At 46.9% G+C, this 17,410-nt stretch overlaps 1 protein-coding gene across 1 annotated transcript in view; it reads right to left on the bottom strand.

The window, feature by feature from the left end:
- CD99L2 (CD99 molecule like 2) overlaps nt 1-17,410 on the bottom strand; it is a 72,545-nt gene that overhangs the window by 13,408 nt on the left and 41,727 nt on the right. The window contains exons 3-8 of the mRNA XM_090059175.1: nt 13,453-13,482; nt 10,754-10,843; nt 10,328-10,411; nt 9,014-9,106; nt 7,510-7,551; nt 4,361-4,423 (exon numbers count right to left, since the gene is read on the bottom strand). Coding sequence (XP_089915301.1) covers nt 4,361-4,423; nt 7,510-7,551; nt 9,014-9,106; nt 10,328-10,411; nt 10,754-10,843; nt 13,453-13,482 — 402 coding nt within the window. The remainder of the gene's footprint in view (nt 1-4,360; nt 4,424-7,509; nt 7,552-9,013; nt 9,107-10,327; nt 10,412-10,753; nt 10,844-13,452; nt 13,483-17,410) is intronic.

Genomic DNA, 17,410 nt, shown 5'->3' on the forward strand with positions numbered 1-17,410 from the left:
GCCTGCTCCTCAGCATGAGTTAGCTCCTGGCAGGCCTGCGATGGCAAAAGCTTCTCCTCCTGTTGCCCCCAAGACCCTGCATGGAAGGCACAAAGGGTCTGTCTCTTGCTCTTCCACACCAGAGGTGTGAACCTCAAGCCATGCCCGCCTGCACATGCGTCTGTGGCCAGCAGGGCAAGGGGCTGGCAAGGCTGGCCCCGCATCCAGCACAGAACGACCGGTGGGTTTCTGTCATGCGATTCATTCTTTCCTCTGCGTCTGGGTGAGGGGCTCGTTTGCAGGGGAGCTGCTGCGCGGCATGTGCTGTTGTGTGATGGCAGCCTTGCACACTGAGGTAACCCTGGTATTAATTAAACAGCTGCTGTCTCAGTAACAGTGTCAAGCTATAAATGGAATTGATTATAAATTTAGCACCATGCCATAAAAGGCTGGTTTTACGGTTGCTTGCGGTTTCATTTACACACTCCTGCACTCAACTTCATCTGCGCCACTCTTCTCCAAGAGGGAGCTGAGGGACTCTGCTAAAGGCTGCCTGGCGCCAAGCTCCGGGTCACTAATTAGTGAGGAACAGGGCATGAGATGTACGTGTAACTTGCCCGCTGCTTTGCAATGCAGGCAGGGCAAGGGGCATGCAGGAACTGGCTGCCCTCTACTCCATCCCCCTACCAACTTACATCAGCACCCTGATCAGCCTGCAGTTCCCCCACTTCTGGTGCCTCCATTATCTGATGTTACGAGAACAAAGGCACTGAGCAAAGTGGCTTGTGTGTGTGTGACAGAGAGAAGAGGCACCCAAATATAAACCCACCTCACGCACTGGAGCAAGGCCTGACCTTACCCTGGGGCCATAAGTTACAGCCCAACAAAAATATCTGGCAGGAGTCTTGAAGGGCTAAGCAGCTTTCCCTGTACATACTGTCATGTATTTCTATTGTACACCTCATCAGGCTTCAGGCTGGAATACCCCAGCTCAGGACAGAGGTGAGCAGGAGGATGCATGGTGCTTCCCCATCATGGCACAGGGGAAGCACCCACCACTGAAACTTGATCTAAGTGCCCACAGGTTGCCCTGTTCTAAGAGAAAATGAGGACCGTGAAGGATAGAGATGCCTTAACCAGCCCTAACCAAACTCCACCTGGGTTAAGTTGCCCTGTGGTGGGCAGTGCAAGCGGAATGAGCAGATACGCGCATTCACTTGCGTCAATCGGCTCCACGAGAGAAGATAGACTGGGCATCAGGAAAAGCTGCTTTACAATCTGAGTCTTCAGAGTCTGGAATAGACTCCCCCCAGAAGTGGTGCAAGCTCCTACTCTGGATACCATCAAGAAACGCTTGGATGCTTATCTTGCTGGGGTGATCTGACCCCAGCTGACCTCCTGCCCCTTGGGCGGGGGGCTGGACCCAACGACCTTGCGAGGTCCCTCCCAGCCCTGATGGCTATGAAATCCTTCGTCCACAATTGAAGGGAGAATTCCTGTTTGTTTTAATGGAGGATCCTAGCTGCAGCATCCCCCTTCTTCCTTATTGCACTGACCGTGAAATGGCTGCCGTTTGCGATGACAGATGTTGCCTGTGGCACTTTGATCTTTAGCTCAGCGCTAGATCTGGCCTGACAAACCTGGCTTGCCATAAGACAGGATCAGCTCCTAGAGTCCTAATGTTAAGAGTTTGGGGTTTTTTTTCCCTTCCTTCCTCTTTCCATCTATTGTTAAGATGAAAGGTGTGATGGAAGTTTTTCAGGGGAGCCATCTTAGGTGGACCATTCATTGTCTTGCAGAAGAACTCCCTGTACCATATTTCTGTGGGACATATATTGTGAAGATAATTGAAATGTTATATATAGTCACACTACATGCTTGTGCTTCTGCAAGAAAGTGATGGGCTAAAATCTGTAAAGCCAAGGCATTTTTGCTTAGCATAAAAAACTATTTTAAAATGAGAGAGAGAGAGAGGGTTGGAAGGGAAAAACAGCTCCTTCTTCAAGCTTTGGTTCTGAAGTCACTTAAATTTTGTATTTATGGCAGCAGGTCAGCATCATGTTACTCTCCAGTGTGCTCTGTCTCCTCCACAGTGATTAATTAAATGTTGATTGGGAGAGTGGGGTTCATCTTTTTAATCTGACTGTGTTAATATTTAATGTTGTGGGTCTTTAAGGAGCATACAGTCTTAGTACTGTGGGTTGCAGCTCCTATCTTAATTTCCAGTAGCTGGTGGTCAGTGCTGAAAGGAAGCCTTTGGACCCTCTTATAGGGAGTAAAAGGTGTATTTGTCACTAATCAGAGGAATGAGACAACTCCCACTGGGTCAGTGGGGTTCCTTGCACTGGTGCTAATGGGAGGCAGTGCTTCATTGCCTGTTGGTGAAGCCAGTAAGAATCCTTCTTCACTAATAACACAAAGCCTTTCAAGAATTGATACAATTGCTGTGGTCTGAAAAGCGACTCTAAGGCTACAGGCAGTCCTTGACTTACAGCATTTCGAGTTACATTTTGCACTTACAACGTCTATAAATTGACACCCCATTTCAATTTTACAGCACCAGTTTGGACTTACAACACTTGATCCGTTGCAGTGCTATGGAGTGAACAAGTTTGCTGCATTGCCCATGTCCCTGGAGAACATCCATCCAAACTTCCTTGGACGCTTTCTTTAAGAAAGCAGACAAGACTCCAGAAAAACCTGCAACCAAGACTCCTAAGAAGACTCCAGCCAAGAGCCCTTCAGAAAGTCCAACCAAGAGCCTTTCAAAAAAGTTCAGCAAAGTCACCTCAAAGAAGTCCTTCCAAACCAATATGATTGCTATTTACAATATAAATCCATTAATGTAGCTATATTACTTATCTATAATTGATCGAGTACAAAGTTCTGGGGTATTTTTAATTAAAATAGTGTTTGGGCCTTGGTTCGGGAACCAATCCCCCATTTATGAAATTTGTTTCTTATGGGACAGTTGGTTCCGAGTTGCAATATTTCGACTTAAGATGCAGTTTTCAGGAACCAATTGTGTCGTAAGTCGAAGGACTGCCTGTAGATAGAATCCATGAAGATTACAGAAATGAATGGGGGGGAGGTGCACATGTGTGTGTAATTCTTAGATAATAACCTTTTTTTGGCAAAAAAGAATGAATGAATGACCCTCCTTTCTATCACTGAGGTTTAGGAACCCACCATGACGAAACGTACAAATTTGCTCTTTGCCTTTCTTTTCCATGTTGTGGATGTGGAAGCAGCTACAAGTTCACAGGAAAAGTGTTAATGAGCTTTGGACAAGCTCTGGCTGCCCTTGCATCTGTATGTAACCACTTGCAAAGGTTACTGTTCCTTGCATTGCTGGCCCTGAGAGTGCAGAATGGGTCCAGGAAGGCTGCAGACTAGCTTCTTTTATGGCAGCGCAGGGATGGAGTTGCTGTTCATCCTTGCTGGAGCTAGGGCAGGTGGTCATGGTGCTTCTTCCCCTTGCCACATTTCTTGTCATCACAGTTTGCTCCATCTGGAGGAAGAGACTCATCCTGGGAAGTCTCACTATGCTGGCCAGGCTTCCAGCTTCAGAGGCATCCCATCTCCCCTTTCTCAACTCTTCCATTAACCTTGCAGGCAACTCTGCTTTACCAACCCTATTTCCAGATGGACCTTAGGGGTGGTGCTGGTGCAATCCCAATTTGTGCTTCAACAATCTCCTAGCTCAAGTTTCAGGGCTCAGTCACCTTGCCCTTCCCCGTGATGAGAGGGTGTGCGTTCCCTGTTTGCAGGGGATTCTTCTCAACCCTGGTCTTCCTTGCAGTTCCCTTTTCTACGTTTCCAAGGGGAATACAGAGCTAGTGAGAAGGTGGAGGGAAAGGCAGTCAGACACCTTTGCCCACATGTCTGAGAGGTGCTGGCTGTGCTCAGAGGTTGTCCAAAATAGACCCATTGTTGAAGGCAGACACTACTCTAGCCCTTCTCCTCCAGGCAACATGGTGCCTATAGCCTGGTGATTATGACAGACTACAGTGGCAGATCCTTGTTAGTGTCTGATGTACTGGGCCCCTAAGCACAATGGTAATATACAGGCCACTCTTAAATATTGAACATGATGTGAATGAAATAACAATAATAAAATCAATCCTCTCAGTGGTCTGCATCTTGCTTTCCCAGATTTAGGACTGGCTTCAGCCTTTGTTCCCTTCCCAAACAGAAGGTGACAGTGCTCTTCTACAGAGTGGGGACCCTTATCTACAATTAATAATGGAGATGGCAGGGATCTGCCCCCCTCTCCCCTCTCGCAGTTCCATCAGCATCCCACGCACCAAAGAGAATGAGGTGGTTTGTGGAATAAACCTGCACTGCTGCCACACTTGTAGAGTGGTATGTAAGGACCTACCTCTCTTCTTGTCAGGGTGGTAGCCGTCGTCCAAAATATCACTCAGGTCAGCATCTGAAATGCCTGGAAACACACGACACATACAAAATTCCTGTAACTTAGGCACCAAATGCTTTGCACTTAGAATCATAGAAAAGTAGGGATGGAAGAGACCTCGGATCAATGCAGGATCATCCCCCTCTAAACCACCCGTCAATTGTTTGGCTTTTTATTGGATCGTTCAGCACACATCATACCAACCCTGGGCAATGGGAAGCTTGCTATTGTCCTACCCAAGAGGACTGCAGGTGATAGTGGGGTTCAGAGCAGGGGCTGCTTAGACGCTGAGCTTTATAAAGGTGTCTGTGTCTTGCTGGAATGTCACCCTTTGTCAGACCCTTGGTGGTGCCATGAGAATAAACGTAACCTGCTTAGGGCAATGCTAGATTAAGAAGAGACTAGTTGAGGTGTGCAGGGAAGTACCTGCCCACACACATTCACTACCTGCCACATGAGCTGCATCTAGACACGGCAGTTTTAAATACAGTCTATCTTCTGAATTAACTGCAGTTCAGAGTTCACAGTTCAAGGGGAGCCCCCCTCTGCATGGGGCTCTTGTTGCTTCTAAGTGCTCCAAGCTACTGCTCAGTGTCACAGGTGCGTTTTGGTCTCTGCTACTTCCCGGCAGTACTGAATCACTTGTTTGAATCTGGGAGTTCCTCATGCTCCTACAGGCTGACTTTCTTATTAAAATGGCAGCTGTGACAGCGTTTGTGCTGCTGAGCCTGCACCCTGGGATGCAGCTGGGCCAATCATCAGAACAGAGCACTTGGTTATTTTGCTTTCAGCTGCCCTTTGCCTTCTCTTGCTTTTACCCAGCTCATGGGCTCAGCATCTCATTTAAGCTTGCCCACTGATCTCAGTGGGCTCTGAAGCTTTGGGCTCCAGCAGTTTGTGAGTGCTGCAAGTGCCCAGCTCCTATGACAAGTCAAGCCCAGGACTCCTGAGGTCTGTTATGGGTCAGTTCTTCACTGCACTCAAGTCAGCTGGTGTCAAATGGGCTCTAGAAACACTTCTGATGACAGAAGCTCTCAGCTGCAGAATGGAAAAGCCTCTTGCTGTGCAACTTGCTTTGAGGCATCCAGGAACAGGATAACTGCTGCAGAAGGGCTGAAAGACTTGGGTGTGGGCACACAAACAAGTTGCCATGAGGTAAGGTAGGGTGTGACGTAGGAATTGTCATGTAACTGCCAATGTGGATGCTCCCACCCTGCAGAAACTGCAAGGCAGCTTACTGCTTAGTAGAAGCAGGGTTAGCTGCCCTGCATTTATCTCGGTGCAGAAGCGTGCACAAGAAAAAGCTGACGTGCTGTAAGTTTACACCCTTGTTGCACGTTGTTCTGTGCCCACACTGTGAAGCTTGTATCCAATGAAAAGGCCTCCTCATCCATATGTGATGTTGCCATGCTAACAACCAACATGGCTTCTGTCATTTTGGTAACAGGTCTGGGACTGTTCAAAGCCAAAAGCAGCAGTCTGAACTGGAGGGCCAGGTGTTCTAGCTGGGGCTGTAAAAGACTCTCTGTGGATGAAGCAGAGGGAGATGATGATCTCCCAAGGTCCCTTCCAGCCCTAATGTCTATGAAATCTATGAAACATAACATATGCTAATCAATGGGTTACAAATGCACCCAGGGCCTATAAAAGCACAAGCTAGTTATCATGTGTGTCTTTTTATTTATTAAGCAGGACCCATTTTGGCTCTGTACAGAAGTTCAAACAGCCTGTTGAGGAAGTGCTCTAACTGCACCATGAGTTAGGGTGCCACTGAACCCCAACAGGCCTTTGCCTCTTGGGTGGTGGGCTTGGAGCAGCCTCCCAGGAAGCTGTCAAACCACCCCTTTCCCTAACCCTGCCAGCTAGCAACTGTCAGCAGCAGCTGGAGAGCAAGAGTGGGGATGGAGCATGCCCTGCTGTGCGACTCCCCCAGCCAACTAAGGATCTTGGCAGTGAGGGGGGTCTGCTGGGATCTTAGGGAGAGCCTCCTGAGGTCTTGGGGAAATCTGGGCCAGGCCGATGAGGAGGGGGTGGCACTCCCTTCCTCCTACCCCAGTGCAACAGAGCCCCCCCCACACCTTACAGGTCCAGTCCAGCTCTCCCCAAGACCCCAGCAGGGGCAGCTGGGGGGGAGCACATGGCAGGAGGGTGAGGGAGGCTACCTGGCCTGCCTGCAGAGGCAGGAGACAGAGGTTTTCTGTCTCCTCTCTGTGACAGCCCCACAAAGCTGCATGGGATGCAGCAGAGTCACCTTAAATTAGCCCCTGCAGGTAATCTGTACACAGGTTCTCTAAGGCACTTTGCCTGAGAGCGCCCCTGTCTGATACTATATCAGACAAGAATTAAATTTTTGTACAACTGGCCATTTTAAAAGCACTCTGCAGCTGTGACTGTTTGTTGTGTTATGACTACAGAGTGCTTTTGGGGGACCTCATCACATGAAAAATTTAACTTCTGTCCACACCCTTTGCCCACTGCTCTTACCAAGCAGCTGGTGACATAATAGTACAAATTTATGTGAAACTGGATGGTCTGGATTACAACTAAAAAGGCTTCCATTTACAAGGGGCAAACAGCCAGAGGAACCTGGAAGACAACCAGCCCACTAGAGGGGGAATAATACATTAACTTGTTTGACTACTGTGCTCTTCATGATGTTGACTGCTGTGGGTTAGAGCAACCCCCAGGCTCTCCTAACCAATGTGATCCTATGGCTATCCAGGGCTCTCTATCAGTCACACCTTTTCACTGCACAGAGCAAGAGCTGCCCGCAAAGTCTACATTTTTTTTCTTTTATTGTAAGCTTGTGTGCTGGAGCTACTCCAAGAAGGAAATGAGTATTAATGATTTTCAGGGAAGTTTCACAACTAGCACAAACAAGGGAGACCAAAGATACATTAAAAGGAAAACATTAAATCCATGCAGAATTGAAATGGAGAGCTAAGAGTCCTGAATTAATAGCAGAATTAGTGGAGAAGTCCAACACCTTGAAATCCCAAGGTGGCATGCAGGCAGACAACAGGAGTATTTGATGCTTAGTAAAGTGGGTGGCAGAAAGCTGCGACTTGTAAAAGGAAAGAGCAGCAGCTGGGAGCCAGGAAGAGACTCCTTACCCGATTCTCCACCTCGTGAAGGGCTACCTTTACCTTTCGAGCCTGGAATAGGATTCTTTATTCATTAATTCATCATAGAAAACAGCATTTTACTGATTTTAGATTTTGCAACTGGATTAAAAAAACAAGCAACATAAACTGAATGGAGGTCATAATGGGAGGCTGAGCAACGCTGACTAAGCTTGCACAGGAATTACCTGGTGATTATTAAGAGACACTAATGCCTTCACTCTTCAGACTAAGTCCAACTTTTACCTTTTAGCCAGCTAATTCCACCCTGCTTGAATCCCTAGAACACTGTTAACACAAAGGACACCTCCTCCTCCTCGCTGCTTTTTGTGACTTCATTTTAAGGCTAAGATGACAGCCTGTTACAAAATGATTGCATTTTCCAGCACTTGAGCAGGGTGCCTATATGTTGTCTGGCACCTAAAGGGTGGGATAAGATCTGGCCATTGGTGTCCTACAGGACACTGATGTTTTAAACCAGCCTTGAAAGCAAAGTCCCTACAAGTCACCTAGCTAGTAACATCCAATATAATACCTGACTATTAATTACATATGTTGTCAAGCAGCATATACTGCAGTCTTGGCAGCAATAAAAAAGCTGTGCTCAGTCTGTTTTCTAGCTCGGTGCTCGAGGGAACAATAACTATAGATAAATAGCCTGTTTACTGGAATATTTTGGGGGGTGGAAAGATGCCTCAGCCCAGTTAGATTCAGCTCTTGTACTGGGAATTAGGATCATTCTGTGTCTTTGCAATGACCAAGAATGCCAATAGCAAGTGCTGGTTTCTGAGTGTAAGGTGTACCAATATAGGGGGAACTGATCAAAGCCACCACCACTCAGTGGGTCAAAATGACAAGAATACATGACCCTAAGGGTCAAATAACTAAGTGAATAAAGCAGCTGGCAAGGACCTGGACACAGGTCCTTTAATACAGCCGTATTTCCCTCAAATCAGTCTCATGCTAACAGGTTTTACCCCTCCCTCATTCCTTTTATATTGGCCTGATCCCCCCCATCAGTATCAATGAAGTGACCTTATTCCACGCTCGGGTGCATGTGCAGTTCCAAAGGGAGTTGGGGTAGGCGGTTTGTATGCTGTACTCGATGGCAGGGTTTGGCCAGTGGGGCTTCAGGGAAATGGAAACCATCTCCAGGAGAGATCTGGGAAGGAGCCTTAAAATAGTCAGTCATTCTCCAGCTTTTGCACAGGTCTCTCTGGTTCCTTCTGTCCTGGGCATTCTGCAGCATTTCATTGCCGCATGCTGCATTCAGCAATGAGGACTAACTATCAGGTCCTGGAGGGCTGGGGAGGGGAGAGGAGGGGGGATCATCAGCTGTTATAAATTTGTGCTGTAATCAGCTGAAATGGAGGCTGTGTCTCAGGGGGCTACTGCATTCTTCTCACTGCATGTTGCACTCCCTCAAGTCATAAGTAAAAAAGCAGCAGGATTTACACTGGGATCTAGGGCAAAGGAAGAAAGTGAATCAACATACCTTCGCCGGGCTTCCCACTTCCTTTTCCACCTCCTTTTCCATCATTCCTATCATCAAGGGCATCAGCCAGGTCGAAATCCATAGGATCCTTTGCTATAAAATAACATGCTCTGGTTAGCATCTTGGACCAGCAGCTCTAGCCTACTTCATTCAACACTTGCCAATCTAATCCTTTAATTCTGGGCGGTTGTTTAATCAGGAAAAGGCTCAGTCCTGCCAGAGTGGCAGTGCGAGAGATGCAGTAATTGATACATATCATATGGTTTCCAGTTTATGTACACAGTATCATGGGAGATATTTGCAATTCATTTGGTGTTGTGCTCTCGTGCTGCTGTTATGATAAATGTAATGTACTTCTTGCAGAAACTGTCTTGCATAGTGGATCAAACGCCAAGAAATTATATAAATCAAGCGGGATAGAAAAGGTCAGGGTGAAACAGACAATTTTAAGTGCTCTCTGAGTAGAAATAATAGGAGGGAAAATCTTAAAGGAAAAGGAAGGATTTTTTTTTTCAGAGATGTTTGGTTTGTGACTGGAATAATTGGTAACAGGGAAAAATGCAAGTTATGACACAGCTCTGCATCCTGAGAAGTTAGTTAATGAGAGAACAGTTCTCTGCCACCTTTGCTGCGTGGTTATTGTAAAAAATGTGACCAAGCCAGATCCAGGTCAACTGACTCTTTGCTAGTACTCAAACCCCTGTTTCAGAAGCATATTTGGACTTCGGATTGTATTGGAGAAATGCAGAAATACTGAAACAAAACTCACTCCACAATATCTGGCAAAATGCTGAGCTGAGAAATGGTTATCAGTGTCAGCACCAGTTACCGGTGTCAGAAGGGACTGCTATCATTAGGTTTCAGCATCAGTGTCCTTCTTAAATGCCTGGGAGTCACTCACTCAGGGCCAGATTTGCTGCTACATAACTAGCTGCAACTCCACTGAAATCAAAGGAATAGCACCAGCTGGTTCCCCCTACTGAAAGCAGTAGCACTGTTTTGTTTCACATTTGGACTGTGTTTCTAGTCCTCCTAGTTCCAAGGGAAAACCAGTCTCAGTCTACTTTTAAGATGTCAAAATTTAAAATTCTTCAAATGCTGCTGGGGAAATAAGGGAAGTACAAGCTTGATGTGCCTGGGGCACGTGGGGGATGGGTGATGCCCCTGTTTCCCAACACAGAAACCAAACGAGGTCGACTCAGCAGGGTGCAGTTTCTATTCCTTCTCCTCCAGATTGCACCCTGCAACCTTCTGCTTCTCAAAGACCTGGATCATTAAGTCCTGTGTGCTGCTCAGGAACAAATATATATATACCTGGAGGCTTTTTGGGTGGGGCCTTTGTGGTTTTCGGCTGCTTGGTGGTGGTGGTGCGGATGGCATCCCATAAACTGATGTCTTCTGAAGGAACAAGAGAACAAAGTTGAGGCTGCAGAACTGGGCCCAAGGCGATGAGATCTCCCAGGCCAGGAGCACTGGTACAAGGGAGGGGTTTGTGTTGCCAAATTTGGCTTCTTATCTGAATGCTCCCAAACCTTCAGGGCTCTCTGCCTTTGGCTCACACGAAGGTAACAAGCTCTATATGTCCTGTGGCACCTACATATGTGCCCTCAAATACACAGTGCTGCTCTGGGTGAGCTGCATTTGTGAGCCCTCACAAGCCTCCTCCTCCAGTCACCCTCCACAATCCCACCTTTTGGCCATGGGAGGGTGCACATGCATTCCTACACAGCGCAGCATTACCTGACTTCTTTGGGGGCTTAGTGGTGGTCTTTGCCGGCTTGGTTGTTGTCTCTGGGAGGGTATCAAAGAAATCTGCCAGGTCAAGGTCACCTAAAGAAAAACGTTGTATGAGGAGCAGATTTCTGCTAGGGCCTCTCTCCTGCTTGATAGCCCTGTGTTGCCCCACGCAGCTGGTGTGCACTGTTCATCATCTCACAAACCTCAATGTGAAGACAGGCAGGCACTGTGCTGACTATTATTTGCAGAACATCATCAATAGCCTGGAGTCCACATGTGGCCTGCTCCTCCTGCCAGCTTCCCGTGAGCTCTGTGACCTTACTGCCATTCCTTAAAGGCACTATTAGAATATTTAGCTCAGCGCTTACTGGGAAACACGAGCTCACTGCTGCCTTTGTCATGGCTTACAGAGACCCTGTTGTAGGCAGAAGCCACTCTGACCTTATCAGTAAGATGCTGTGTCTCACAATTGGTCAGTTGAAAAGACTGTCCAGATACCACAGAGGTCTGCTTGCTGGAACATAATTCCATTACAAAGCTCTCTGATCACACCTCATTTTCCACCTTTACCTCTTAGATCTGGACCCATTTTACCTTTGCTTTCAGTAATGTCCATTCAAACGGTCATGCAGTGCTCTGAGAAGTGTTGGGGGAAAAAATGCTTGCAGTTGTCAAGGCAATACTGCACATGTAAGACTTGAATAACCTAACTGTGATCATCCTCAGGAAAAAGGTTTCTGTTTAAAACAGAGCCATTTTGCTCATTGGAACCAGAAATACATGTATGTATAACATGCATGCATACCCCCACATATTTTTTTGGTCCTATGATCATATATGCACACTTTTTTTTTTTTTGGCCTGATGATTAGAGTTGTCCTTGACACCTAGGGTTCAGCAAGCTCCCGTGCGTCTGGTTGGAGTGACTCAAATCTTCCGCAGCGGAGCAGAGAACATGCCAGCAAGCAGAAGCACTGCTGTGATGGAGGGCCATTCAAGGACCTGCACAAACTGGCTGTCCGTGTCCACCTAGTACAATTACTCTCTTCCTTGGAAAACTTGCTGACTCTGGAAGAGGGGACGTAGTGCGTGTGACTGGATTCTGCATGTGATACCATCTGTTTGCTGTAAATGCTGGAACATGGATCTGAATCACAGGCAGAGACCCACATAAGCTTGCTCTGTAAGTTTCTGGGAGGTGCCCATCACTGCAGCATCAGTGCCGAGTTTTGTGGAAATCTCTCGCCCCACTCCTGTCTCGCAGTCATTCTCCTCTTTCGTTTCCCTATTCTTTTTTGATCCTGTCCATCTGCTCTTCAGTTTTAAAATATCGCAACCACATTTCCTTTCTGTGCAGCAGATGAACAAGGGGGCCTGTTGCTGGTTTGCTCAGCCACGTGGGGTGAGAGCTGACTGGCTGACTATGCTGGATTTTTATTCTCATCTTATTTTGACAAGAGACTAGTAGATTGGGACACTGAGGCTGGGAGCAAGGAGCTCTGCAGTCCCACTCCTGGGCTGGCCATGACCATGACACAGTTCAGAGCACTTGCAGCAGGGCTTTAGCTACAGAAAGCTGTGTCCCTCCCCAGGACTGCACCACTGCTGGCCATCCCCTCTGCAATGGCGGACAAGCAAAGACTAGCACAGGAGCCAGCTCCACTGGTGTCTGCGCATCACAGGGAATCCCTTGGGCTGCGGGAGCATGCAGTGGCCAGTTACTTACTCCAACACAACAGAGCAAAGGCACTGACCCATAAGAGCCAGTCATTGACTGACAGGTCTGCTGTCCTCCATTGTGAATGATCTATACTGGCCCATGTAGACAGGCTCTGAGGAGGAAACCTGCACACTGCAGAGGTGTCTGTATCATTATTCTGCCACCATCAGTAAATGAGAGGACCGAGGCCCCACAATTAATTGCTTAATTAAGGTCACACACAAGACAAGTGAAACCTGAGACCAGAACCAGGAGTCTCACAGCTCCATATCTAGTGCCTGATGAAGGGGGCCATTCCAGGGTCTTTGTCCCCTTTTTCCTTCTCCTACCCCACTCTTTCTTGCAAACTCAGCTCCAGTCCAGCGCTGCAATTCTGGATCCCAGCCATGAAGCTAGTTAGACAGCAGAAACAGAACCTTCCCCACGCATCCACATTCCTGATGTCTCTGAACCCAGTGGACACTGAAGAGACTCTCCTCCATGCAAGAGAGAAGAAATTGTCATGGAGAAGACAAATGGAGGCACCAAGCAGTCCAATGAGTTGCCCAAAGCCATGCAGGAACCTGTGGTGGAGCTGGGACATACTCTTCCCATCTGTATTACCACAGACAATTGCATTAAAGACAGGAAGCACTTTGGGGCAGGGATAGTTTCATGATTTTGCTTGCGCGGTACCTAGCACAATGGGCCTTCACCCCGGGCTGCGATGGCTATGTGTCATTGCATGGCTAATGATGGCATCGCACTGGCAGGGACTGGGGCTAACTCCCCTCCATGCCCTGTCATTCTAGGTCCATTGCTCATGTAACTGAATCTGTTTTCAAGGAAAAAAATCCCTGTGAATGCTATTGTTCCTGTCCTGTCTGCAAGGCCTGGACTATATGTGTAGCAGGGAAACAGCATGCTACACACCATAGCATATGTGATGCAGAGAAACCGCTCATTACTTCATTTCAATGCGAACTGGAAAAGGACAACTCACCTGATGGCTTCCTGGGTGGCTTTGGAGTTGCTGTGATGCAAAAAAAGAGGATAAATGTTAGTTACTGGTGTCACCTGGAAACCCCATGTCTGGGAACAAACTACAAGTGCTTATTTGTCACAGGGTGCATAAAACACACCCAGGGCACATAGAATCACAGGGTGTCCAATGATATGCAATGCCTTTTCACCATTCGCTGAGCTCTGGCATAAAGTGGAAATCCTTGCATTTGCATTAATTCATTTTATATTCTGCATTTGCAGACCTCAAAGACCACAAAGCCTCAGGCTGAACAAGGAATCCCACCAAAATGAATCAGGCTAGTTAAAGATCTGAGTGAACCTGAGTAGGGCCGAGTGTGAAGCTTTGCTCACGCTAGTGATGAGCCTGTGCAAAGACCCCAATTCTGTCTCTTTGGGGCACAGAGGGATGAATTTAACCCACAGCAAAACTACCTTGACCTGCCACACAGGTTCTGGAACCAGCTGCTAGCAGCATGGGGCAAGTATCATGTATAAAATAACACGCCTGAGGACAATGAGGTGCTATTTAGATTTCTTCACTGTTACCAGTTCAGGTCTTCTGAATCCGTAACTCCAGATTTACAGTACCCCCTGCCACACAGTGCAGGAGAGGCCTTTATTTTAAAGGAAGAAAAATTATTTCACATTGATTTCCAATCCGAGAGAGAGAGATTTTTAGAAACAGGGTAATGCTGCAATGCCTGATATGGTCAATAGTGTAATAAAAAAACCCCAAACTCAGTTCTTGTTTTACAGTGTAATCTGCTGACTTGGTAATGGCCTATATTACCATGAGTATGAATAAAATATGAACAGGAGTTGTGGCTGCCCTGTTCCTATTAATTTCTGTCTGCGTCTCTGAATACCAGAACATATTTGACTGGTGATACCTTTAGTAGTTTGCCGTCATTTTAAATCGGCTGATCTCTGTGACCTTATGGCACTTTCTTCCTGCTTCAAATTGGAGGATGCGGTTCAAAGAAGAACTTTACTTTGATTTCCACAGGGGTATGGAGAGGAGTTGGTATAAGGTATGTGATGCCCCACAACCCACCTCCTCCCCTTCTCCACACCTGGGACCAGAGCAGTCCGAGGTTCTACATTTAGCCCATACTCTGGAGCAGTGTCCTAACGCTGCCTGAGCGTAGTCAGTTCAGCCCTACAGATCTGAGAGGGATCTTGCAAGGGAGAGGGCTGGAGTTGCTAGCTTTGATCCTGAATCTGTGCCTCCTAGACCAGTGCCTGTAGAGTCTAAATGCCTCATTATTCACCCACATTCTCATGCTGCTTCTGGCCCCAGCAAATCCCAGGACCCCAGGTCTTAAAAGAATATGCCTTTCATATAGGAATTCCAAAATGAGACGCATCTGATCCAGAAGACTGGTTCGGTGGTTTTGCTGTAAAGCAAAGGGTTTCAAAACTCTGCCAGTCAGTGGTTCCACTTGTGTAGCTTCATTTTATGCAGTGTAGCATGTGGAAATAAGGAGTGACCAGCTGCTCATTCCCAAGCGGTTTGTAGCTTGGGTAGTTGTTTAGGGTCCACTGCTATGAAGTATCTGTACATGCATGTGAGGGGAAGCAAGACAGTAATTGGTATGCTTGATTTGTAGTTGTCTACTTTAATCTTGTTGCGCTGGTGGCGGATGGCTTTGTACAGATGCTTCTTGACTTGGCTGGTTTAGCGCTGATCTGGGAAGATTCATTAGAAAGGGGGAGAGGGGACAGCTGATCCCTGTAGTCTAAATTTCTCAGTTTTGGAGCTTTGTGGAGCACTCTAGAAAAAACAGTCATTGCTTTATGGGCCACCTGCTCAATGTATATAAACATATAGAGTTCTGCTGGAGCCAGTGATCCTACCTGAGCTGAGACTCTGACCTACCATTTCCAAACACCCAGGGTCTCATCACTGCATATCCATGCAGCTCCTCCTGAAGTCAAAGGGCACTTCCTTTAGTAGAAGATGTCCCTACAATGGCGGTGTCCTCCTGGCTGTTCAGTGATGTAGGCTAGTAAAAGTACTAGTTACAGGCTTTTTTAAATTTATTGAAGTCTCCATCAATGTACATAGAATTGCTAGTAAAAATTAAGAGCAAAAGAGCTTCTCACCCAGAGTTCCCTCAATTTATTTAAGACCATGGGCCAAATTATGGCCTGTTTAATACTGGTGTAAATCGGGAATCATTCCACTAAATGCAATGGCACTGCTATTACGTGAAACTGACCAGAATCGGACCCCAGGAGCCTAGTCTGAGAATATCTAAAGCAGTGTTTCCCAACCTTTTCCAGCCCAAGACACTTATATTAATAACCATTTTCTAAGGCACACCTGTCAAGGCGTTTCCCCATCCCCACACTTAAAAGCTCACTGTAGCTCATTGCTGTGGCAAAATTCTGCGGCGCACCTGTTAATTTCTGGTGGCACACCACTGTGCTGGGGCACACCAGTTGGGAAACACTGATCTAAAGAATGGAGCTATCCAACATTTGCATTTCTGCAATAATGTAACTTTGCCATGAAAAGAGCACTGAGCCACAACACCTGATATTTGTCTTTTTTGGAGTGCCAGGAATAACACATCCCTCTTAGAAGTGATCTGTTGTAACTGATGTGATGATGTATTAACTAATTTGAACGAACTGTTTTGTTTTTTCCTTTGTTACTGTTTAACAATGGTGCTGAAGGGGATTTGGAAGCTCCAAAGAAACTCAATCTACAGCAGAAAGAAGCTTTTCCCTGCTCAGATTTCTTTACTTTAAGTGGGCAAAAGATCTCTGGCATAAAATTACATCAAGAATGTTAAACTGCAAAGCTAGTAATAGCGCTTCTAACTCAGCCAAACTGGAGTGCTGTGAAGAGACGGTTTCTACAGGGTAACGCCTGTCACCAGAGGGTAATCTCCCGCTGCTGTACCGGCTTGGACAAAGGTGTTGCTTTTTATTGTCAGTGTGCTTTTAAAGGAGTCGTTTTGATGGTACCACAAGAGCGCCGTCCTCTCCACAGATACTGCCTGATGGATGGTGGCACTGTGAAACTTGTGTCAGTATGCAGTATGTTTGTCCAGATCATGCATCATGGGATGCATGTTCACCTGGTGACTCGGATATGGCCTTATCCAGCTGGCTTCTCCCAGCTGCATTTTGCAGGGAGCATGAACTGCTTTTGAAAACAGTAAAATGCTTGCGAGGAAACACACTGGTGCTTTATACAGACTGCTCTGAGATGATTCAGTCTGAATTACCCAGACCAAACATGGGAGGTTATGCAGGGAAGTGCGATAATCTGTCTGGCTGAGAGGGAGCTTTTAGGCTAAAATAGCAGATTGTATCTGAATATTTGGGCAAGCAGAGGCAGGAAAAGAAAGAATGCATCCTCCGAACAATAAAAGCAGCTGAATATTGGTCCGGGGAAAACCTTGGCCCCGTGGCAGAAAGAAGCATTGTGGCTCCTTCCTGCCATCTAAGCTGGCTTTAACTGGGACTGGAGTAAAGAGGATGCTAAGGGCCTCTGCGCCTTTCTCCTCACTAGTTGATACGTTCCTAACCCTTTTTCTCCTTCTCCCCTCAGCGTCTATGGCAACCATATACACGGCGTTCATGACAAAATGACAGGGTGGGCGTCCCAATGTGGACACCTGGACGACACCTTCCCATAGCAGGTAGGAAGAATGAGAGTCTCCAAGATATTCCCACTTATCCCCCAACTCCCAAGCGCTCGTGCAATTGGCTGGGGAAGGAAAACATTCAGGCGAGAAAGAGAGTTTTGTGAAGGACTAAGCGACACGATTAGAAGAGGGGAATGGCCAAGAGGTGTAAATCACTAATTGCCATCTCAAAACCCACTGTCCTTGCCTGCTGGAAGAGAAATGAATCACTTGCTGGCTTCCAGGCAAGCAGGGGAATGAATGAATGACAAGAGAAGGAATTAGGAACCCAAC

This window comes from Crocodylus siamensis, chromosome 8 (genome assembly GCF_052110815.1).
Source record: "Crocodylus siamensis isolate JL-2025a chromosome 8, ASM5211081v1, whole genome shotgun sequence".
NCBI lineage: Eukaryota > Metazoa > Chordata > Crocodylia > Crocodylidae > Crocodylus > Crocodylus siamensis.